General features: G+C 40.4%; 1 protein-coding gene across 1 annotated transcript; it reads left to right on the top strand.

Annotated features, from left to right (window-relative positions):
- Positions 1-1,442: 1,442 nt before the first annotated feature.
- Positions 1,443-25,274, top strand: drd2a (dopamine receptor D2a; the record flags this gene model as incomplete). The annotated part of the gene is made up of 7 exons (XM_079225486.1): positions 1,443-1,736; positions 12,047-12,156; positions 17,468-17,604; positions 19,761-19,969; positions 23,955-24,041; positions 24,328-24,721; positions 25,078-25,274. The coding sequence occupies exons 1-7, from the start codon at positions 1,458-1,460 to the stop codon at positions 25,272-25,274; spliced, it is 1,413 nt and encodes a 470-aa protein (XP_079081612.1). The 5' UTR covers positions 1,443-1,457.
- Between the last annotated feature and the right edge of the window lie 693 nt (positions 25,275-25,967).

Raw genomic sequence — 25,967 nt, 5'->3', positions numbered from 1 at the left:
AGTATTCAAGAAAGGATGAACAGACAAAATGTCTGTGGTCATAAACCTTACAGTATGATGTTTAAACAAAATGCCGATTGACTGCAGCAGAAGTGCATTAAATGTGTGGAATGTCATGTCGCAATAGCTTTAATATAAAGTGTCCCACCGTTGGACTGACTGTCCCAAGGTCCTTAAAAGATTTACAGTAATAATGCATAAGAGTGCATTGTGGCTACTTTGACCCATTTGCAAAAATATTATTTCAATACTTTTTTTCTGTCTGACAATGCAAGTCATACCATGGAAATTGAATATTTACTGCAGTTTCAAATTGATGTACATCATAAATGTGCAAGCAGCACTCATTACTTTGATGAAACAAAAGCTCTGTTTTTTCGGCACATTTCCAGTAATGAGGCTATCTTGATGTCACGGGGATCATTACATGAAAAGACAGCTCCATTGTTTTTGCATTTCTTTGTGAGTTTATATATGTCGTCGTTTTTTTAAATCAAATCTGGCACTTTGGAAGTACTAATTGCTGTTTTTCAATATGAACCCGTTGGCGATGCTATGCTGAAGCCCATGAACAGTACCACTTCCCTTTAAGTCACACTGTGAGGATTCTGTCCACGAGTAGCATGATGGAGCAATATGTTGTTTGTGTCTCAGACTCTACAAGCATGCGATACATAAACAAAACCGGTAAACAACCAGTTAAAAAGCACTTAGCATATTTCATCTGCCTCAACGATGGGTTTTGAAATGAAGCACTGGTCTGAAATGCAACTGTGTTTGTATACGAGAAAACTCCACATAGTATACTTTTATTAAACTGTCTGAATTCTCTTTTGAGTATCCCCCCTTTTTTCCTGAAAAAAATAAAATGGGAAGCGCATACGTGTACAAACACCCTCCTGTGACATGAGCATGTGATGTGCGTCTGCACACATCTGTCTATACGGATGTGAGCAGACACACATCACATACTTGTGTCACAAGAGGGTGAGTTCTTGTGTTGTGTTTCAGCGTCTTTAGTAGTTGTAAAAGAGAGCATTCTGCATAGTGGGAAATACATGGCTTTAATATCACAATATGTTGGGCACTTGCCAGCAGCTGAACTGGATTTCTGCCAGTTCAATAAAGTCTTGAACTTTTAAAGTCCTGATGTTTCACTTTAGGTTCTTTCAAGGATGTTTATGGCTATCATTTTATCAGAGGGAAGTCGTTTAATGCCTATTACATCATGTTATTAGAATTCAGAGTAGAGATGCACCCAGTACTAAGTTTGGCAGGGTTTAAGCGATTCATAGACAAATGCCCAGTATTTAGTGCATGAATACAGATTATCCAAGACATTAGTTTTTGTTTTCTCCAGAAACTGCAAACATTCACATGAATGCAACCACATTCAAATGCTGTTTCCTCTCTTTGTCTTTATAGGGCCCGTTCTTGGCCTTCGTCACTCACAGCTAATGGATGTCTTTACCCAGTATGCCTACAATGACAGTTTTAATGACAATGAAACATGGGGCTTCAACAAAACGGATCAAGAGCAGAAGCACCCTTACAACTACTATGCCATGCTGCTTACTCTGCTCATCTTCGTCATCGTCTTCGGCAATGTGCTGGTGTGCATGGCTGTGTCCAGAGAGAAGGCGCTGCAGACCACTACCAACTACTTGATTGTCAGCCTGGCTGTTGCTGACCTCCTGGTGGCCACACTGGTTATGCCCTGGGTCGTCTACTTAGAGGTAGGATACACAACATTTACACACACACATACGGGACACTCGTTGCACATAAATAACTTGATATGCTCTGAGCAGCCAACATGCTCTCCACATATGTAAAGCTACAGATTACCTCTGTTTTCCTCTGTGTTATCTTTTGTTATTGAAAATAAAGTGACTTGCAGTAGAACATCTTTGAAAAGATTCCTGTTTTTATCGTATCTCCATTATAATGAATGCTTATATGGACAAAAACACATCAGCGGGTAGATTCGGAAAGCAAGAAACACAAAATTATCCACTTTAAAGATAGAATACCATTTGGCATTAGAAAATAGGAAAGCATATAATGCCAACAACAGGCATTTATATCAAATCTGGGGCCAGTGGAATACTGGAGGAAAGATATTTTTAGCCAAGCAAGCGGTCCGCAGTTATCAGCAGGTCAAAGGTTTAAGGTGACACAAGGGTGACGGCTGATATGTTCACATCAGCATTGTAAATATCAGACCTGCACTGGTTAAAGGCCTGTAATGTAGCAACACTGACAACATCAAAATGTCAGACTGGTGTATTCAGTCAGAGGTCAGATGTCTATAAATATTTTCCCCCTAATTCTGGGATACATCCCTGTATGTATATATTCCCTGCTGTGTGGGATAATGCAGCGCTGCTGTTTTTCATCTTTTTTTTTTAGAGCATCAATGCCTGCTAACCAGTGCAAGCTAAAACAGAACAGAGACTCGGGTCCGCATAAAATAATCTCCAATCAACTGAATCAATGGCAAGCAGGATGGGGGCTATCTTTCAGACGACTCTCTCTCTATCTCTTGATCGTTGCTCATTTCTTCCGTCTATCTTCACTCGCATGGTTATTTCTGACCAGGCTTTAGGTCGCGCTGTCTGATGTTGAGAAAGGCAAACTAAGATGACAGGGACTCTAATCTTCTGTGGTGTCTGCCGGTCTCCATGTATGTGTATGTTTGTACATACATCACAGTGGTGATCTTACAGGGATAGGAGCACTGTTTGTGGGTAGTGTTGTAAATTTTCATTCCAATAAACAAAAACAAAAATAAAATTTCTGATCAAAGGCTTGTTTGTCCCTAAAGTATGCAACCGGCACACTGTTTGTTTTTTCTCCGAATTATTTACTTGCTCTCTCTGTTGACGTGGGCAGCTGGGTCCACACGGAGGGGAGCCTACATTAAAGTCATTTTGGAAACGAGATAAATTACAATTTGCAATACATCAAAGCATTTTTGCATAAAACATTCTCAATGAAATATTAGTGTTGAGATCAGAGCAGAAAAGTGAGTCCCTGATGGTATAAGGTGTTATAGCTGCACAGGTGGACAAAACATTCTGAGTGTGGTGATCGCTGGAGCCGCTCTGAATCTTTCATCAAATATAAGGAACACAACAGTGACACAGATGTGCCAGTTGTGTTTCCTGTATTGTTATAGTGCTGGAGACACGCAGACAGCATCAGGTTACTAAGATGCATTTTCAGCAGTCGGCTGCTTTATCGTTTCTGTTGGCATCCCTGCTTCTTTCAGTTTCTATGTAAAAACCCACTATGGACACTTTCTGCATAATGAAGACAAGAGCAAGCTTGTCATCATAAATGTTTTGATCTCCAAGCCCAAGCCGAGATAACCATAACATCATTATGACATTGTCAAGGTAATTTTCTCAGCTGCCACCAGAGCCACAGATGACATATTTAATTGTTTTCACAGGCTGAGTAGTACTCCTAATGAGTAAACTGTCAATCATGTGTAACATCTGCAGAGTGCCCCTTGAACAAAAAAAAGACCATAGATGATTTTAAAAGCTTTAGATTGTCATTAAACTTTAAGCAATCTGGTGTTTCTTATGTGTTCTGTTGGATAGTCCTTGAGCTCATAACTGGACACAGTAATAGTGGAGCAACAGTGTAGGATTGTTGCAATTTTTTCACTAATTTATTTAATGGGCTGAAAGGTAGACACATTTAAATGACTAATTTTGTCACAAATTATTTATGTGAGCCATAGGAATCCATATCTAGATCATGAGTATTAATTTATTTAGGCTTACAGTTTAATTGATTGCAGTTCCAACCTGTTGTCCTGAGTACTGTTGGGGGACGATTATGGTTTCCTGTGCCAAATGATTGTGTGATAATAACAGAGAGAACATAACCTGTTTAAGTTCAGTTAATTTTGTTAATCCTTTTCATCCTTACACACTAATAACACCAATGTGGATGAAATCCTCCTTCGATTAATATGTTGAGAACTAAATACTGCGTCTTGTCAAAATCAAAATGGATTATCCAGCATGTGTTCGAAGTGGGATGTTTGACTGGTGTTATTTATTATTTGTAATGTGTTTCTTGTCTGTTGTGCACTGTGTCTATTGTTGTTTATTTTTGTTGGCAAAGCAGTTTCCCCACTGGGGATTAATAACGTTTTCTAATCTAAACTAACTGTTTTTGGTACATCAGGCCTCCTGCTAATGTGAAGTAACATAAACAGATACAATAAAACCTTGAAAAAATTAAAATATTTGATAGAAGACCTGCGCCATCCAGCTGTCTGGTGTCCTGCAGCACCTCTACAACCTGAGTCTGAGGCAGGAGGAGGTCCCGGTGCTGTGGAAGACGTTGTGCCTGGTTCCTGTCCCAAAGAAGTCGATTCCATCTGGCCTCAATGACTACAGACCGGTTGCCCTCACCTCCCATGTGATGAAGGTGCTGGAGAGGATGGTCTTGGTCCACCTCCGACCGCAAGTGAAATCATCGCTGGACCCTCTGCAATTTGCTTATCAGCCTCATGTGGGAGTGGACAACGCCATCATCTACCTGCTGGATAGCCGATAGTCGCACCTGGATGGAACCGGTGTCTCTGTGAGAGTCACTTTCTTTGACTTCTCCAGTGCATTTAACACCATCCAACCACTGCTGCTGAGTGAGAAGCTGCGGGTGGTGGGGGTAGACTCGTCCACCATTTCCTGGATCACTAACTACCTCACAGGCAGACCACAGTTTGTCAGAATGGGCCGTGTGCTGTCTGAAACGGTGGTCAGTGATGTTGGAGCCCCACTGGGAACTGTTCTGTCTCCCTTCCTGTTCACCCTGTACACCACTGACTTCCAGTACAACACGGAGTCATGCCATCTGCAGAAGTACTCTGATGACTCTGCAGTGGTCGGATGCATTAGGGATGGATGGGAGGAGGAGTACAGGGCAGTAGTGAGTGACTTTGTGGAGTGGGCCGGTGAGAATCACCTGCTGCTGAACGTGGCTAAGACCAGAGAGATGGTGGTGGACTTCAGGAGGAAGGCGACGACTCCTAGTCCTCTGAGTGTTCTGGGAGGGGATGTGGACATGGTGGAGGAGTACAGGTACCTGGTTGTCTCCATCGACAGCCGACTGAACTGGAAGGCCAACATCAACACTTTATACAAGAAGGGGATGAGTAGACTCTTTTTCCTGAGGAAGCTTAGATCCTTCAATGTGTGCAGCAAGATGCTGGAGATGTTCTACAAGTCGGTTGTGGCCAGCGCCCTGTACTTCGCTATTGTCTGCTGGGGGAGCAGCATTGGAGCCGGTGACACCAACAGACTTAACAAGCTAGTTAAGAAGGCCGGCTCCATCATCGGCTGCAAGCAGGAGTTTCTGGAGCAAGTGGTAGAGAGGAGGACGGTGAAGACACTTTTGTCCATATTGGACAACCTGGACCACCCTCTCTACCAGCTACTGCAGGGTCAGCGGAGCACTTTCTCCAAAAGATTCATCCAGCTCCTCTGTCACAAGGACAGACACAGGAAAACACTTCATATACTTACACATACATACTTTGCATTTTTGCACTTCTCTATTGTTTAAGTTTAATTTCATTTCCTAAATAATACTCTGCGCTGTACATATCTTTCATCCCAGCTATTTTTATTTAATTTTTATTTTTGAATATATCTCTCATCCCAGTTGTTTTAACTATGTTATTTTTAATCTGTAAATTGCTACTCCGACAACAAATTTCCCCTTGGGGATTAATAAAGTATATATTCATTAATTCCTTCATTCAAGTGGGAATGTTGATATTTAATCATGTTCGGAGGAGCCAGTGTATAATATTAATCTCTAGATTTTCATTGTGAAAGGGAAGGTGACCATGTACACTGTTGGAGACTCAAAATGGCTTGCAACTCCTTTTTCTGGGAAGTTTTTATTAATTCATTTCATGTATTTCAGGGCAAGTCTCCCCCCTCAGAGACACAGCTAAAAATCATGCAGCTTCAGATAATGACAACAAACACAGTATTTGTGTTCGGTAACAATATTGCTTTTTTTTTCTTCTCTTCTTTATTACACATAACAACCTTCAATCCCACTGAAAACACACTTCATTTTCTTCTTTATTTATGGCAGACATTTTATTATTTTTTAATTTATTGTATCAACGAACGTGGCCTTTACTAAGTTCCTTGTGTTAATAATGTATCAGCATGAACTTTACTGAGAGCTTAGTCACAGAGTGTGGGCAGGGCATTCTACTTGCCCTTTATTATTAAATGCTGAATTAGCATTAATTGCCACAGTTTTCTCTTTCTGTAAAGTGTGACTGATGATAGAGCATATTGAGGAAACTGTACGCATGGCTTGAGGTTCAGAGCTTATTGAAAAATCAAAGTGAATTAAAATACACTTCTTTTTTTTTATTCGTGGATTTCTTAGTCATTCACCTTTGGACAGCATTCAGAACTACACAAATTGCATACAAGTACAACACATGTAAAGCCAGAGAACCAACAAGTGGGCTACAACACACACTCACTGTAAACATGTCTAAGGAGAATACAAAAAAGTCCAGTTTAACATCATTTTATGGTTCATTCTATAAAAAAAGGTGTATCATATACAAAAGCAGTGGTGGGCCTTCAGCGCCTGCTAAGCCTTCTCCGCTGGCCTAATCAGAATCACAAAGTTATAGCTATTTTATAATTTAATTGTTACATGTATTATTATTTTATTATTATTTACATGTATTTTTTATTTTCTTCCAGCCTGCAGCTTGTTAAGAAGAGCTCTCATCCAATCAGATTTCACCTCTGTCTCTATGGGAGAAGAGTGGATTAAAGTACATGGGGACGTTATCGTTGATTATCACAGACTTCAACAAATCAGATCTTTAGTTTGACATGCATAAAATAAAGACAAAGTCCATCCGCCTCTCTTTGTCAACAAACAGTTCAATGGCGTGGTTGTTCAGTTTATCGGTGCACTTCATGGACGCCAGTGAGGATCGTCACTGCCAAACATGCCCATAACCCTCTGCCACCAAGTCCGTTTCTCCTCCTCCTTCAGCCATTAAGTATGAAAAGTATGAAAAAAACTAAAACACTAAAAATGCAATTACTTCTCTCACATTTGTTTCAACAACCTGAACTGTCCTTACTAGCTATAGTTTTCCGTTTCATGGTGGCCCATTTACCAATCACAGCGCATGTTAATGGTCATGCTGGCGCTTTGACCAATCACATGTCCAGCAAGCTAGCAGGCTTAAGTAAACAGTATCTGATGAGTGAACTGCTTTTTCTGCTTTTTGTGTTTGTTTTTTTCACCCCGCTTGGCTTTCCGCCGCCACACACTTCCACATAGCTAGCTCGCGCCGTGGAAGTGGTTGGAGAGCTGCTGCTGCTGCTGCTGCTGTTGAGAGGACCCTGTTTTATAGTGAGATCACTCATGAAGGGGATTTGGGAATATTTCACGTGAATTTTGATGTGTTCTGATGTACATTTCTGGGGCTTTTATGAATGAATGAATATATACTTTATTAATCCCCAAAGGGAAATTGTTTTGTCGTCATCAGTAGCGCCTTACCACTTGAAATACAAACAGACAAGATAAAAGATCAAATATATAAAGAAGCAACAGGGATGAGAGATATATACAAATTAAAATAAAGAAATATATATATATATTTAAATATACACAATAGAATAGAATACCAACTAACTGGAATGAAATATATTTATATTTACAGCTGAAGAGTGTATTCATTAAGTAAATAAGTAAATTAGATAAACAGATAAACAGATAGTGCAAAATGCAAAGTATGTATGGTACAGTGATGAACTAATCCACGGAGGAACTAGCAAGCGGTGACTTGTTGTAAAGCCGTATAGCTGTCGGCAGGAATGTTCTCCTGTAACGGTCCTTATTGCAGCGGAGCGTGAGGAATCTGTTAGAGAAAGTGCTCCTCTGGCCCTGCAGCAGGTGGTAGAGAGGGTGGTCCAGGTTGTCCAATATGGACAAAAGTTTCTTCACCGTCCTCCTCTCCACCACCTGCTCCAGAAACTCCTGCTTGCAGCCGATGATGGATCCGGCCTTCTTAACTAGCTTGTTAAGTCTGTTGGTGTCACCGGCTCCAATGCTGCTCCCCCAGCAGACAATAGCGAAGTACAGGGCGCTGGCCACAACCGACTGGTAGAACATCTCCAGCATCTTGCTGCACACATTGAAGGATCGAAGCTTCCTCAGGAAAAAGAGTCGACTCATCCCCTTCTTGTACACAGCGTTGATGTTGGCCTTCCAGTTCAGTCGGCTGTCGATGGCAACACCCAGGTACCTGTACTCCTCCACTATGTCCACGTCCTCCCCCAGAACACTCAGAGGACTAGGAGCTGTTGTCTTCCTCCTGAAGTCGACCACCATTTCTCTGGTCTTAGCCACGTTCAGAAGCAGGTGATTCTCACCGGCCCACTTCACAAAGTCACTCACCACTGCCCTGTACTCCTCCTCCCATCCATCCCTTATACACCCGACCACTGCAGAGTCATCAGAGTACTTCTGCAGATGGCATGACTCCGTGTTGTACTGGAAGTCAGTGGTGTACAGGGTGAACAGGAAGGGAGACAGAACAGTTCCCTGTGGGGCTCCAACATCACTGACCACCGTCCCAGACATCACACAGCCTATTCTGACAAACTGTGGTCTGCCTGTGAGGTAGTCAGTGATCCAGGAGATGGTGGACGAGTCTATCCCCACCACCCGCAGCTTCTCATCCAGTAGCAGTGGGTGGATGGTGTTAAATGCACTGGAGAAGTCAAAGAAAGTGACTCTCACAGAGACACCGGTACCATCCAGGTGCGACTGAGCTCAGTGCAGCAGGTAGATAATGGCGTCGTCCACACCCACATGAGGCTGGTAAGCAAATTGTAGAGGGTCCAGCGACGATTTCACCTGCGGTCGGAGGTGGACCAAGACCAGCCTCTCCAGCACCTTCATCACATGGAAGGTGAGGGCAACCGGTCGGTAGTCGTTGAGGACGGATGGATCGACTTCTTCGGGACAGGAACCAGGCACGACGTCTTCCACAGCACCGGGACCTCCTCCTGCCTCAGGCTGAGGTTGTAGAGGTGCTGCAGGACACCAGACAGCTGGATGGCGCAGGTCTTTAGGACCCTGGGGCTGATGCCATCAGGTCCTTCAGCTTTGCCTTGGTGGAGTTTCTCCAGCTGTCTCCTCACCTGGTCAGTCGTCACAGAGAGAGGGGGGAGGGTGGAGGAGCCTATTGTTGTTGAGGGCTCATTGGAAGAGCCATTGGGTGTTGAGGGCTCAGCGAAAGTGCAGCTCAACAGGGGGGGCAGAGGGGGAGGTGTGGAGGTGTGGTGAGAGGAGGAGACGGATGAGGGCTGTGAAGGGAAAGACGGAAGGAGAGGAGGAGAGGAAATGTTCTAGTGTAGTGTGTAACGAGAATAAAAGTGGTTGCCATCTTGTGTAAACTACGCAGCATCGTGTTGTTGTTTTATTAATAGAGTGAATTATAGGCGCAAGATAAACCCTCGGCTACATAACATCACCTTCCTAAAATAATGGCCTAAGTCATTTTTTCAGGTTTTTCAGAAAACACAAAAAACTAATACCAATGTAATAGGGGTGCACGAGCTGCCTCTAGACACTGCACAACAGGCATACTGTAATAACGGTCAAATTATGTTATGATTACTAATATTATGTTCATGTGAGACAAAAATGCCAACTAAATTGCTTGCTTAAATGCTAGCTTCAAAATGCCATAATAGAAATCTTGTAGAATTGCCTAAGTCACATTGTCTTTTGACTTCACACTCACACTTCACACTTTTGAAGTCACACTCTTGACATAGGCTGTTATACAGGGGGTAGAATCACATGATCTGTTGAACTGAGGATGTAGGAGATTTTACCAGGGGTGGCCAGTATCATGAGGAGATGATTTAGGCAAGAAAATCTTAGGCCATTATTTTAGGAAGGTAACGATAACTAAATGTGACTGGTTCTTGTTGATGTGAACTACATGCATTGTCCGTTAATGACGCAGCATCCCGTCATGCTCGTATTTATGTATACGATATCAGACGGCACAGAAGGCCTAGGTCGAAAATGTACGGTCCGCCACTGTACGAAACAAAGATTAGTGTGTATCCATTGATGAATGTCATAATATGATTATTCCATCCATCCAACATTGTGATACAGAGACACGTCATGAGTAGTATGTTATATGTAATATGTTCTTTCTCAACTCCTAAACATTTCTGCAATCGTCTTATATTTATAAAGTTTCTTGTTTATTATTATGAAATGCAGCCTATTTCAGATGAAAGAGCAGAGAGCGTTGGTTTCCTTTCACCCTCAAATTGTATTTTTTTTAACCACTTTCTCAGTTCCCCAGTCTCCATTATTGCATTTTCAATTTGCCAACACCTTACCTTTGCAAATTAAATCAGAATGCTGATACATTCTAAATCCTCATAGCTATGCGCAGTGCGAAGTTATGAATAAAGTTTGAAAAGTTCCACAGTCAACATTTAATACTAATTATCCTCTCTAGCATATGTTTTTATTTTATTGTCTGAGACAAGCATGTTATTATCCACAGAATATGTTTCCCCACACTGATGGGAATAAATCGGTGTTGCAGCCACAAGGGTCTGTCATGGATTTCAAGTATTGTGAGGCTCCTTAATTTGTTACGTACGGGCTGCAGCACTGATGTAGATGTAAAAAGGCACGGTTGATGGTGAGAAGAGCTACTTCTGGATCGTCATATACCTGTAAAGAACAAGAACATGAAGTGATGGTAGAGAGGGAGAGAAACGGAGGATAGTGGAGATACTGCGAAGACGTGAAGAGGTTGGAAAAATGCAAAAGAAGAAGCGGGGAGAGGAGAGGTTGTGACAGGGAGAAGGACTCTCATCAGGCTGTCAGATGATTCACAATCACCACGAGTGTTATGGTCACTAGCAACAGCATGAAGCTGTTGTTTATTTTATGCAGACATGTCCCAGGGACATCGATTAATCTGCCACAGAGAGGTAGGAGTTTCCCCCCTACATGCTCATATCTTTCACCTTTTTCAGAGCCGTGGGAGGAAGCAGGTGGGATGTATTGGCAGGCGAGGTGGGTGGCATCGGACAGCTCGGAATCCTTAATGATAGTGGTTTCATCTCCGGATTCAACTATAAAATAGAGAGCAACCAAGTTTTGAATACAAAAAGGTTTTAAACATGTCTTAGATTGAGAGCCATCTGGGGCAGCAGACCATCTTATCTTGCTAACACTAAGGGGGCCTATAGTCTTGCTATATATAATATATTTGATTCCGCCTGTTGTAAGTGAAAAGATATTATGAATTCACTGAATTATTTGTATACTAAAATCCATACTGGATATGTTTTGCGTTCTGTTTCATGTTTCATTTGTCAGTTTTAAAGTTTGTCTTCGTGTCATCACAGATGCTTGTTTTTGATTGTTACATGCACTGATTTTAAGATTTTTAACTGTAATGTAAATGATTACTTAAACTATGAATTCCCATCAAGGTAGTGGTGTTGGAAATGTGCTTCAACTATATATATAGTACGTACGTTAGTCACTGCTTCTGTTACGGTCAATGTTATTCTTTACTTCAAATAAACAAATAAAATAACATCAGATAATTCATTGTTCCACCATGTCAGCTGTAACATTATTTTGATATCATTAATAGACAAATTTGAATTCTGTTGTGTATACTGTAAAATGCAATTCACTACTTCAGTTGAGACTGCTTCGGGCTGTTCATCAGATTTGTAGCATGCCTTTTCATTTTACACTCATTCATTCTTTCATTTCATTCAATTTTATATCCCTCACTTGCTGTTATCGGTGTGGAAATAAAATAAAATAAATTATACAAGGACGCTTTACTGTCGGGATTGCTTTTTGTTGAAGAAGTAATACATATCGTTTCTACCAATGTGTCACTTTTCTGTTGACTGTTGCTGTAAACGATGTTGTTGATGTTTTTCTCTTTTAGGTGGTGGGAGAGTGGCGCTTTAGCAAGATCCACTGTGACATCTTTGTCACTTTGGATGTGATGATGTGTACAGCCAGCATCCTCAATCTCTGTGCAATCAGCATTGATCGGTGAGTTTGCCACTGCATAAATTGTTTAGGGCTGCCTGTCATGCTTTCTTTATGGATTTTCAAAGGAAAGATTTTAGAGCATGACCATCAAAGCTCACATGGTTATGTTTAGACTAAACACTTTTATTTCACACCATTCACAACACCTTTATTTCGTTCATATCTACCGTATATGAAAGTGAGCCCTCATCCTAATTATTGACTACCAGGTGTTCCAGAGTTATAAATGTGAACATTTCAAATTGCCGCAATTTCTATAAAAGTGTGCATAATTTAATGACTCAACAAAGTCCCGACTGTTTGCTGTCCGGGCTCTTCAATGGTGGAATGAGCTCCCCATTGACATCAGGACAGCAGAAAGTCTCCACATTTTCCGTCGCAAACTAAAAACACATCTTTTTACACCTTGAATAAGGAAAGTAGCGTCGTAGTAGCACTTTAGTAGCACCTAAATGGCACTTACTGATAGCACTTTGTGGTTTAACTTTATTGAAGAAATTGCACTTACTTGATTCTTGTTGTTCTGAGTTTGTACTCATGGTTGAATGCACTTATTGTAAGTCGCTTTGGATAAAAGCGTCAGCTAAATGAAACGAGACAGGTGCTTAGGTAATTGAAATCTAATGGCAAAGTCGTGAACCCCTGCACACTGTCAGCACAAACTTTAATGATGAAGCAGTTATTTTTCAGTTATTGACCAATGTTGTGTTTAACACAAACAATAAGGAAATAGGCTTTTAGATACGGACTTCAAGCACCTATCACAGAAGTGGGAAAATAGGAATACACAAAACCATCAAAAGAGAATGCTGTGTTAGCCTCTGATGAGGAAAAGTTGTTCCCAAATATATTCTTTAACAAAAAGGTTAAATGTGCAGGATAGGGGATGTTGTATTCAGGTAATGTATCTTACAATACCCAAGAACATATACAATCTCATACTAAGCTGCCATAAGATCAACAACATAATGATACAAATGTCAAAGGCTATGGAGAGAGTTGAAAACTAGGATGTATATTTCCACTGTGGAAAACATTAACAAAACTAGAAAGGTGCAGGTCCGCCAGGTATGTCTGCAAAAACTAAGGGTAGCACTTTATAATAACGGCACGCTATGAAGCATTAGTTAAGTATGAGTTAACACTTAATTCATAATTTATAAATCATTATTCGAACATGAACACTCATTAGTAACTCATTAGTATGCAATTCATAAACACAGTTATAAATGTTTCATTCTTGATTAATAAGCTCGGGTTTTCATACTTTATAAATGATTGATTCTCCACTTGTAAATGACGTATTAAGGACTTATAGATGATTAATAAGATCATTTGTAAAATGTTAGTAAGTGATAATCAAAAAATGCTGCAAATCATGATTAATTCAGGAAGTTAATTCTCGTTAGTTAAGTATTAGTGAAGTATGTTCTGTGACCTCATCTAAAGTGAAGACTATCTATGTTTTATAAAGCACTTATAAGCAGTGCTTCAAAGCTAACGCAAGTCTCGGTTATCTTCTCAACAGAAAAATAGACACAACACAAACGATAAAGAACATTAATTATATGATGGTGCTGGTGGGCCAAGCCCGTCAGTGGCACGAGTGTTACATAGTTTGTTATAATGTGTGTTGCACATAGATATTATTGATTATGCTAGCTATGGCTAGCTCGCTACCTCCCGCTCGCCCGCTAACTCGCTAGTCCAGAGATAGGTACCGGCACGTGCCACCTCCGTTGTAAGTAGACCAATCCAGGTGATGGCGAGATACTCATAGTCAGTCATTTGTACCAGCAAACTGAGAAACATGCTACCACTCGTGCTAATGAATTCAGTGTTTGTTCATGCTTTACTAATGCTAAATAGTGTGTACTTATAAAGTGCTACCGACAATATTCCTACTTAGCTGTTTGCATAGTTAATACAATATTACACTAATATTCTAATTTACATGGAGCCGTGCATATTCGAATTGACTTCAAAAGCCCCTTTGGGTGTATACCACAGCCATCCTCTTACATTCCTTCAACCACCTTCTTGAAAAGATTGATAATGCAATATTTGAACATATTCAAAAAACAAACTGTTGGCTTGTTGGTTTGTATAAAACGTACGTAAACAGGCAAGAGGCTGTGTGTTGCAAAGTGCTGTAAAAACTCCAATCGAGACACATTTTCCAAAAGCGCTGTCTACATGTCGGAAATTCATAACCATAAAACCCAAATGATATCGGCACATCCCACGTCTTGAAATGCTCCATTTAGAGTAAGAACTAAAACATTCAGAAAATCCAAACGCAATATGATGTTAACATGACCCGTATCAAATTGTCATATTGGGAACAATAGTGGAATATGAGTGTGCATGTAAACGTAGTCTCCATTGGGTGTAGTTACAGTGCAACAGAGCACACATCTGACCTACATCCATCAGTGATGATGCGTATGGTCAGAAGTGCAGCAGGCTTAAAACTTTCAGACAGAGAGGGCAGTGAAACATTACTTTTTAGCCTGATGTTAGGGTTATCTGTAGTAATGGGGAAAAACGTCTATATTTAGAAAGGTCCAACTCCATTAACCTCTAAAATAAATCTGTCTTTAGCTTTTAAATGCTTCACTGTATGCACTAACAACCCACCAACTGTAGCGTCTGCTACTTGGTGCTGAGATTAAATCGATACAATAATGTTGCCTTTAATACCAAATAATGAGCAGAAAGATGATAAAACAAGCTAAAAGGAACTGCAGAGTTGAGCAATCCTTCTGTGTGAGTTTGTTACAAAGAGCAACCCCTTGCATCTACACATTTGATTTGTGTTAATATAAGAATATTGATTATCGAAGGTATAGATGCAAAACATTTTAGACAGTGTTCTTTTCAAAAGGAGGTGAGCAGTTCACGACACCACCTCCTTTTCCTGTATTCAGTATAATGCCTTGTCCAAAAATACATTGACTTATTTAGCTGTGCAACTGGCGTGATGACTCATTGAATGACAGACAATTAAGTGGATCACACATTGCCGAAGGGGGCGGAGAGCACACGCTTTTAATAAAGAACTGAAGAAAGTAATCATGTGATGTTGGCAAACCAAATATGTATTTAAAGTGTGAGAGCTATGTCCTTGTTAGCAAGTATAGAGAATTTCACATATTTTCCTTTTATAGACTTTTTTAATTTTATGTTTAATTTGATGATTCTCTGCTCGGCTGCATTTTTCATCTTAAATCCATATGCAAAATAAATACTCACCATCATCACACACATACATATTTCCAACAGTTACTGAAGTGAATGAATTACTTTAAAATGCAAATGTCTTGTATCTGGAGAAAAGCTAATCTGAATAATCTCATAGTAGATCATGTTACGAGCAGAGAGGAATACCATCAAAATGAACATTTAGATATTATTTATCTGACTTTTGAAATGGTGGAAAGAGGAGTAAGACAGTACCAGGAGTCACTTTCCTGGCTTTAGTACATTTCTGACTGATGATTTGTAAAAGTTCAGATGAGAATCATAGACAAATGTATTTTTCTTTTCTCAAATTCAACAGCTCCAGGCAACAACCATGTGTATGCATCAAAGTATTGTAAACATTGTTCTTATTCACCACTGTGAATATTTCAACATCGTACTTTTGTAAATTTGTGAAATGCAGGCCAGAAAAGAGCTTTGTTAGTTATTCTGTTGTTAAAAGGATGAACAAATGTACGCAACTCCGCTACTTGGATCCTCTTTAAAAGCAGATGACTGAAGGCATACGGCAAAACTGCTTTTGTCTAGGAGCTGATATGAATATACACATGCCTAATGTGATTTAACAGAACTTAAATTATGTCTCCAAGAGGCCAATTGTTTTTTTTACTTGAACCACAAGAAACCTAACTATCATAACACTCTCAGTTAATCAAAATGTGCACTTAAATATCAAGCGATCACAGAGTAAAGCAAAATACTTTCTTTTATTTGTGTGATGTCAATAAATTGTGTTAATACAGTTAGTCATGAAAGTGTAATGTTAAAGTGACAAGTGCATTTAAATATGAGGTATGAAGGGATGTGCAGGGGAGTGACCGGTAGGAAATTGTGCTGGGGGTGTCAGAGTCAGTCAGTGGGGGACCCGGGCTCTGTTGATGAGCCCGACTGCCGACGGGAAAAAACTGCTAGTGTGGTGTGAGGTCTTGGTCCTGATGGGCCGCTGCCTCCAATGATTTGAGCTGTATGACCTGTGCATCTATGCAGGCTATTCCTCTCATTTGGTGTGCAGAAAAACATAGACATCTGTGGACTTATTTTGTCTGAGCTTGGTAGTGTGTCACGCAATTTAATATCAGAGACAATATGTCATTTTTATGATTGTACTAATTACAGACATATTTAATGTATGTGATTGGCAACCCTTCAATGCATTTGGATAAAAAGCTACACTGTACTAACACTTGATGTGGCAGCTGTAATGTACATATCATTTGTGCTGCTATTTATGGTAACTGTGATTCAACCATATGAAACCAATGGCCTTTATTTACAATATTGGTTCCAATTATTTAATAATTAATCAAACCCTGTGCAGATTCTCCCTTTAATTACAATACAATCTATGTGAAGTATTCTTGTTTGGCCTTGCAGCAGCACTGTACGTTATAACTTTTGGACTTATTGGTGAGGTTTTTCCATACCCAACGCTTCAATTTTGGTACAGTGTGTTGCACAATCTTTGACAACCAACATTATACAATTCCTTTTAGATGTATTCTTATTTGTATTCTGTGTTTCCATAAAGATACCCAAACCAAACAGCCTCTGAAAAGCTTTGGCCAAAGTCATTCAACCCAAATTGCACAGAAATCAATGCAGGGCACACTGGAAAAAGCTATCTGTTTCCTGGTGATTGCAAAAAGCTCACTAATAAGGTCAACCAATGCGGCAAGGTTAAATGATAAGGTCTACTACCTTACACTTTCTCCTCTCCTCTTCATGTAAACTGCAGCACACAGCACATAGCTGTTTATAAAGCGCCTGCCAACATCAAACACGTCCTGATCAAAGATGACAGGCAAGATCTCTTGGTTTTACCACTTGTAGGTTCATGCTCTCGGTCCTCTTTTCAGCTAAAATCCCTTGATGAAGAAAGGGAACTAGTAATTAAACGAACATGAATAAATTCAAACTGGGCAAATGTACAACAAAGATTATTTATTTTGTTATACTTTCCCTGTTGTTTTGAGGGTTAGGTTGTGTTTTATGGTTCTTATTTTCTTACATTCAAATGAAGTGGCTATTTTTTCTTCATCCCTTTCAGTTACACAGCAGTTGCAATGCCAATGCTGTACAACACCCGCTACAGTTCCAGGAGACGGGTCACAGTAATGATCTCAGTGGTGTGGGTACTATCTTTTGCCATATCATGCCCCCTAATGTTTGGCCTAAATAACACAGGTAAGTAAGGGTACGGTAAATATTTTTTCCATTGTGTGTGACTAAATTGGTGGAGCAATAGCAGTACCATAGCGTATTATCATGGGTCCATCCCGTACACAGTATTGTACAGCATGTGCATTGGAGACACATTGTAAAGATAGCTGATTTATCTTAGCTTGCCCATGTTTGCATTAACATTGCACTAACTGAGGAATGGCTGTGGCAGTGCCCATGTACAGCGTTGCACACTGTACATTGCAGCATTGTGTTTATAAAAGTGAATATAAGCTACCCATACCAGCAAATAATTACCTCATGTAACAAGCGAGCAATAGCCCTTTAGGTTACTTAATATACAAAACATGGGCTTTTACAGAGGATTACAGTTAAAGCAGATTAAGGGCTTCTTAGACTTGTTGCTGGCCGGCTACTGTTGCTCGATTCCGGTTTCTTTGAAGCTCCACTCATCCCTTTGAGTGCCTTGATGTGACGTTGATTCTGCCGGAACTCAGACATTTGGATTTGTGAGCCTCTCACCCGCTTTTAAGTGAAGAGTGGCTTACCACTGTGAGCTTCCAGAAACCTGAAAGCAGAGGACCATGACCAGCAGGAACTGCTAAAACTGAAGCAATTTGTTAATATGCTTTATCAACTCATATTTAGTATATTGTTGTAGTTTTTTTAAGAGTTGTGTTAAAAGCATGTAAAACTGTGGCATGAGAGCAAATTTGTCAGAGGTCACCATTAATCCTTTCAGACACCTTAAAACCTTGACTTTATGACAATTGTCATATACGTAAGTTCACAAAATTGAACCTCTGAATGTAATTATTATCATATAGGAGCAGTGGGGTGCTGTAATGCAGTGTCTCACTCAAGGATATTATAACATGCAGAATTTATTGAACCACCAACCTAGTGGTTATAAGACAAGCCTCTACCTACTGAGCCACAGCCGAAGATTGCTATGACTTCCTATTTGTGTAAGCAGACTGCATCTTCTATCGTGCTTTCACCTAAAGCACTTTACATTGTGCCTTCTATTCACCCACACACACAGTCACAAGTGTGTGTGCTTGGCTGCATGCATGTGCGAGAAGGTAATTCAAAAGGGATATTTGATCCATTTAGTATGTAACCTCCAAGTTGGGGGGGGATCTGAAAACACTGGATCCTATATTTCCTATGATGGCAACCTCCTGTGTGTTACACAGGTTTTAACATTTCAATTACACAGATTCACAGGGTCACAGGGTCATCTTTCAGACTTAGAATATATAATGTTCTCACAGGCTGAATAGGAGTACTGACAAGTAAACAGATTTTCATATGTGAAATTGGACTTTCCCTTTAATGGACAACCCGCTCTGTCTCCTAAAGCCACAGCGATCCTGAAGTGTGAAGATAGCAAGTTGTGAAAATGAACTACACAATTACTGTGACATCTACAGTATCCATGACAACTCGGTTACTATTTAATGCTGTGTGGCAACAAGTGTTGCTTAATCTGGAGCTGCCCTTTAGGGACTGAGGTTTATTGAGAGGTGACGTCCTGCCCTTTTCTGGTGCACCACCATGGGGAAAGATATGTATGGTAGTCAACAGCAAAATACCTTTTTTTTTTCATCCTGTTTGAATTGTGCCATAATTCCACATATGTTTGTCAATTTGAAATATAATTGTGCACGTCATGAAAGTTGTATTTAGTTGTAGAATTAATAAAGTATAAGACTGTGGGGGTGTGAGTTTTGATGTGTAGGACGTTAAAAAGCTCTTTTTTTTCAGGGCAAATGTGGCTGGCTTTTAAAAATAAATCAGCAAAATCTAAAATTAACCAGTGTAGCCAGTTAAAAATTGGGGTGATGTTACCTGTACATTTGGCACCATTTAGAAGCTCTGATCTAGCTTCCTTGATCAGCTATAAGGCAGTTCTGAGTGAGGTAGGTTGGGATAATAACATTTTAATGGTGTAAGTGACTAAGCGTATTTTCAAGAGATTCAAATTGAAGGGCAACCCTTGGTTCTGCAAGTTAAGGTCAAACAATGCTCCCCATTTTATTGTTGAAGTTTTCCAAGGGTCACAGTGAAAAAAACGCAACAAAATTTAAAATACTAAATAATAATTTAAATTGGGTTTTGAGGGGCCTTTCTTTACCTTTTGCTTATCTCCACAGCTACTCGTGATGAGTCTCTCTGCGTGATCGCCAATCCGGCCTTCGTGGTATACTCTTCCATAGTGTCCTTCTATGTTCCCTTCATCATCACTCTGCTGGTTTATGTGAAAATTTATGTGGTACTGAGGAAGCGCAGGAAACGTGTCAACACCAAACCGAAGCATCGCGTCTGTCAGGCTGTCCAGCCTGATGCGGCCACTTCGCTGAAGGTGAGCTTTCTGTATAGCTGATTATCATCACACTTCTAACGCTATCACAATGTCAAATTAAAACTGACGTGATACGTCACCCCATAAATGAAGTGCACAAGCGTAATTCAGCATTATCCGCCACACCTTGAAGGCCGGTCCGTGAAAATATTGTCTTACACGAAACCGGTTCGCAAAAAAGGTCGGGGACCTCTGACGTAGAGAACTTGTATACAGCTCTTGCAGCAGTAGCGACCTGTCAATCACAAGGCAACCCGTCCTAAAGCCCGTCCTAAAGCAATTGAGACCATAAACTCATGTTTACCATCTTTACTGAGGTAATAAAATGAGAAGTAGGGTCATTTTCTCAAAGACTTGCATACAATCAGACTTCTTTTTACAACCAGAGCTGTCGCCTCTACTGGCCAGTAGAGAGAATGGAAGTTTAAGACACTCCCGCATTGGCTTCACTTATCAGAACCGGAGGTTGCTGCCTGATTTGCACACTGACTGCCTACCTCCACAGATTTAGTTGCTGCTCCAAGAATATCATTAGTGCCCGTCTTCACGACGTCTGCTTTAAGTGTCTCGTCATGGATTACGCAAAATATTGGTATTCAGCAGTCACCAGCCTTTCCAGGACTGCCCTGGATATGACACCAGCAGATGTGTGTTTACAGGGGGGCAGTACACACTTCTGACTGTTCCTCCTTCATCTATGTCGTCACACATGGGGACCAAAGGGAGACACATTAACATAATGTTAGCTGCTGTGCTTACTGGTGAGCTGGTGATGTGTTCATTGAGGCTCCCTTGTCTCTGGCTTGGCCATTTCCATATTCGCCCTCTTGGTTATCACTCGGGAACCAGAGGGATTTGACGCAGTGCAGTAATGTCTGCTGCAAGTGGTGCCAATGTCTCTGTAAGAGTAGTAGCATGACTGCGTGTTATTAAAATGGATGGACAAGACATTGACACTGGGTTATTTTCTCCAGCTCTACAGGTTTCCCCTTTGTTCATGGGCATCAAGGAGGTAAATATATCCTCTCAGAAGGAGATGGATTAACTCTCAGCAGAGATCTGAGACCTGTTACAGAAACAGGCAGTGTCCGTCGTCCCCATTCACGACGGGTTTACTTAGCCTACTTCCTGGTCCCCAAGAAGACAGGACATTTCAGGCCTGTGTTTTATCTTCGCAACCTAAATCTAATCTCTTGATCTTTTGCAGAGGTGATTTGCCAGCCTTTGTTTGGATGCTAGGAAGCACAAGCAAGGTTGGTTGGTTGATTACCATTCCCCCCTCCCTAACGGGTTTGGGAGGGAACAGCATCAGAAGAGTGGTCATTCTGGTAGCTCCAAGTCGCTGAATGGTACTCAGAAGTGACTCCAATGATGGCGACCTGTCCTGGACCATCCCCCAGTTCTGAGGGGATCAGGAGGCAGGGGCAATAAGCATGCTGCCCACCGTGTGCCATCCTCTCCAGGCTTGGCTTCTGGGAAAAACAGGCTGAAGAGGACTGATCTGTCTGCTCAAGTTTTGCAAACCATCCAGGTTGTTAGAGCTTGATGCACCATTGCCTGTTACAAGGTGAAGTGGTCAGCACTGGTGAAAGTAAATGAGGCTACATCCCCTGTTCTGTGTACTGGGGTCTATTCTCTCATTTTTGCACTGTGTGCAGAAAGAGTGTTTTCTCATGCCACTGTTAAAGTGTATGCAATAGACACCCTCAAGGCAGAGGGTTTTGCAGAGGGCAAGAGACCTGTCTTTGGCCACCCTCCGTGAAATGATTCTTGCAGGGGATTAGGAGGCAACACCAGGTGATGCTTGCCTCCTCCACGCAGTGGAAACTGCTATTGCTGCTTGAGGCCTTGGTGAATGGTCCCTTTGAAACTCTTGAATGCTCTTTTCTGTAAGTGCCATTTAATGACCTATCCAAGAAATGCCTGGTGGAGACTTTGGCTGCGGTCAAAAAGTCCCCAAATGATCTCCTAACGTCTATTCTGAACCACGTTGTGTTGACCGCTATGGAAAATGTCATAGGGTCAAGGAAAGATGTGAAGGAGAATTCATGAGGAGTTAGGAAAAGAAAACCACGTCGCCACAACAAAGAAGGACTACAAAAATCACAACTAAAACATGACCTCAGGAAATGTATTTTCTTATGCATGCAAGCTATATTAAAAGCTTCTTTTATGAGAGGCTGCTTAACTCGTGGTGTGTGAAGGAGAGAAATTGGAGTTCCTTCTTTCCTGCTGTCACATTTAACGATCAACACTACTTCGGTAGAAAATGAAAATTAACTCATGGACAACATCAATGAAACTGTTTCATTGTGTATTAATTCAACGATTTGGTTATATTTGGATTTTTAACAGTTTAATAATCTATCATTGGCTTGTTTGTTTTTTTACTGAGCTTCATGTTATTGAGAATGACAATTTGTTCATTGACAGTTGGCCATATTTACTGTTAATTTGATTTCGTATTCTTTTTTGTAATATATATTTGTTCCAAGTAAATACAAGTGTGTGTATATATATATATATATATATATATATATATATATATATATATATATATATATATATATATATATATATATATATATATATATATATATACATACATACATACAATTAAACAAAAGCATTGTCACTGTCTATACATGTGTATCAATATGAATCTCATTAGTCCATGACTGTATGCAAATAATTGTTAAACCTGTGCAAGATAAGCATATTGTTCATTTTCATGGACAGCCAAATGGTGTGTCACTTTAAATGCTGCCGCCGCAAGGAATTGTGGGGGGTGCAAAAGGAACTAAGAAAGGAAGCATTGAAGCACCTTTCAAACAGCTCTTATCGTAGTGGCCACTTGGATTTTCCAGGTCATTTTACTCAGTGAGGAACCTTCCGAAGCTAAAAGGACTTTTGACTGCACTCTTTGTGAGTTAGATCAAAGGTTACTATTACTAAAGGTTATTATTGTAACTCTAGTTTTATAAACACAGGCAGAGCCGTATACCAAGAGGCACTTGCAGTTTTTACAGCCATCGCTGAAGAGGGTGTCGTATAGCATAGCAGAGGTTAGACACATTATAATGGGCCAGCTACACTAGTGTAACCCATTGAGTCCAGTGGAGGGCTCTGCCTGTGCTTATAGAACTAGGGTCAGAACAGTGAAAACTTCGTTATACCTCAGGCCTTTTAAATATTTTTCTTCCCTCCTGTATATAAATGAGTACTCTGTAACTGGTTCCATCCAGGAGACCAGATGTAATCCCAATGGTACATTTACTGACAGGTTTTCAATGTTGAAAGCCGTCAAACAACTTGAATCATGATGGCCTTAAAATGACCTTTTGCATTTCTGACTATTGATTTTACTGACATAGTGCAGTTCAATCAGCTCTGCACAGGAAGTCAAGTAATAATTTACATCCAGTGCACTGCATTACTCATGTCTGTGCAAGACTTCACCGTGTGTGTGTGTGTGTGTGTGTGTGTGTGTGTGTGTGTGTGTGTGTGTGTGTGTGTGTGTGAGTGTGTGTGTGTGTGTGTGTGTGTGTGTGTGTGTGTGTGTTATAAAATGAGGTCAGGGAGAGCATTTACAACGGACATGGGAGTTTACAGGGAATATAGAATACTTAGAATACACATTATTATAAAAAATGTAATCTGTGAAGGGGTTATATGGCAGCATATTGACTGATTATGTCCATAATCTATATGGAGTAAAAGAACACAATTTAAATAAAGTTTCACCGTTGGGTGAGTTTGCATCCTCTTGGTGAAATAACCTCCGCCAATGTATTACATTGTCAGGTAAATGGACTTGCAGTTGAGGCTGCAGATCAGATTCTTGCTAAACCACCTTTCTTTACAGAGCTCGATATACCCTCAATTGACCCAGTAGGCCGTGGGACCTGTGCTTAGACAGCCCTTTTATCAGTTGTGCTTTGACATTGCAACCTCTCCTTGCCTGACAAAGCTGTTTTCTTTGCAGGATAAGTGCACTCATCCAGAGGATGTGAGGTTATGCACCATGATTGTTAAATCTAATGGGAGTTTTCCTGTCAACAAGAAGAAAGTGGTGTGTGCTCTTTTTTGCCATTTTGTTTACTGCTTAAACTAGTTTAATTGTTTGAAACATTGTTCTGACAGTAAACGATTTATCAAGGTGTCGCCTTGAAGTTTTCCTCCATTTCTCAAGAGAAAATATAGCTTGAAAAGTGTGTGTGGTAACAAAGCAAACCTAAGTTAAAGACTACAAAGCGTGATCATTTGGTATATGTTCATTACCTGTTATTTTAAATGCCACCCATTGCCTGACTAAAAAATGACCATCTGAATCCTTGTTTTTCTGCTCCTCCCCCTAGATATTCATTAAAGATGTAGTTAATGAGGGAGAAGATCTGGAGCTGGATGAGCTGAACAACAGTGGAAGCAGCCAGAAGCAGAAACAGAAGCAGCAGCCACAATGTGCTCTTGGAGACACTCCGGCCACCAGCAACCAGCAACTGATGACCAACAAGACCAACGCTAGCCCTACCTCCACACCTCCCACACCCCCTGAGGAAGGCCAGAAAGCAGAAAAGAATGGAGATCCTACCAAGGAGGCCCTCGTAGAACCAGCACCCGTTGTTGCCAAAGCCTTCCAGACGCAGGCCTTACCTAATGGCAAGACTCAGACCTCTGTGAAAACCATGAGCAAGAGAAAGATCTCCCAGCAGAAGGAGAAGAAGGCCACTCAGATGTTAGCCATTGTCCTTGGTAAGTTGATTTACTTGTAAATGACTTGTGTATGCGTTTCACCTTTTATATTAAGAATTTACAATAAGTGACATTAAAGTTAAATGAAATCAGAATCAGCTTTATGTGAATATGCAAGTGGAAACTGACTGCATTTCCATAATCCAATAATGTATGATGTTTTGTTTTTATCTTTGCACTTGCAAAACAACATGCAGTGATTACAACATCAAATTGAGGAACTCTATTCAAACTAAATATGTATTTGTATTTTAGAGTCCGACTACAATATTGGCATCCAATATAAGAGCCCGCTTCTTCTTCACTTTTCTGAGTCTCTCTTTCTAATATTCCCCTTTGTTCTTGTTTTTCCTCAGGAGTATTCATCATATGCTGGCTGCCGTTTTTCATTACCCATATCTTGAACACCCACTGCACAACATGCAAGGTTCCCGCTGAGATGTATAATGCTTGCACTTGGCTGGGCTACGTGAATAGTGCCATAAATCCCATCATATATACCACCTTTAATATCGAGTTCAGGAAGGCATTCATTAAGATCTTGCACTGCTAAACTGCAGCCTCACTTGTCTGATCAGACTGAGGGAAGAGCGTTAAATAAATGGATCTCTTTTGGCAAATACCTCATCCTGTTCAGGAAAACTCACCACAGGGGGAAACTGCGTTCTGCTTTTTAAAGTTATGGAGCTGAGTGACTGAAAAACTGACAGTGTCTTATTCAAAGGCATGTTGGCTCTATATGTGAATTGTTTTTGGAGTCCCGTTCTCCAAATCACTGAATGTAAAACAAAAAATGTCTGTAACAATGATCTGTTTCATAGAGAAAATTATAATGTAAAATCATTGTATTTGTCACATAAGGAGCCATCTGTGTATACCACACACATACAAGTCGCAAACTGCTATTTATTGTATGTATGTATTTACATTTTGATGATGGAAATGTTCTGCAAATCTTATAGATATCAAGTCAGTGTTCATTGCAGTGTTAAAACTGATTTGTGAGGTCTTAATCTTAAAACCACTAATTGGAATGTGTGTTAAAGACAAGAGACGATTTACTTGCTGTATAATGTGGCTATACCAATATCCACATATTTGCAGTTTTCTGAATTTAAAAATTGCATTATTATTGTTATTATTATTATTATTATTATTTGCTGTACATATTTTTTATTAAAACATTAACTGTGACTATATGCCTGCGATGGGAACGTGATGCATGCTACACTGCTCCTCTACTTGA

The sequence above is a fragment of the Taurulus bubalis genome (assembly GCF_910589615.1).
Source record: "Taurulus bubalis genome assembly, chromosome: 10".
Classification (NCBI taxonomy): domain Eukaryota; kingdom Metazoa; phylum Chordata; class Actinopteri; order Perciformes; family Cottidae; genus Taurulus; species Taurulus bubalis.
Note: the sequence above shows the minus strand (reverse complement) of the source record. Positions and strands in the feature narration are given on the sequence as shown.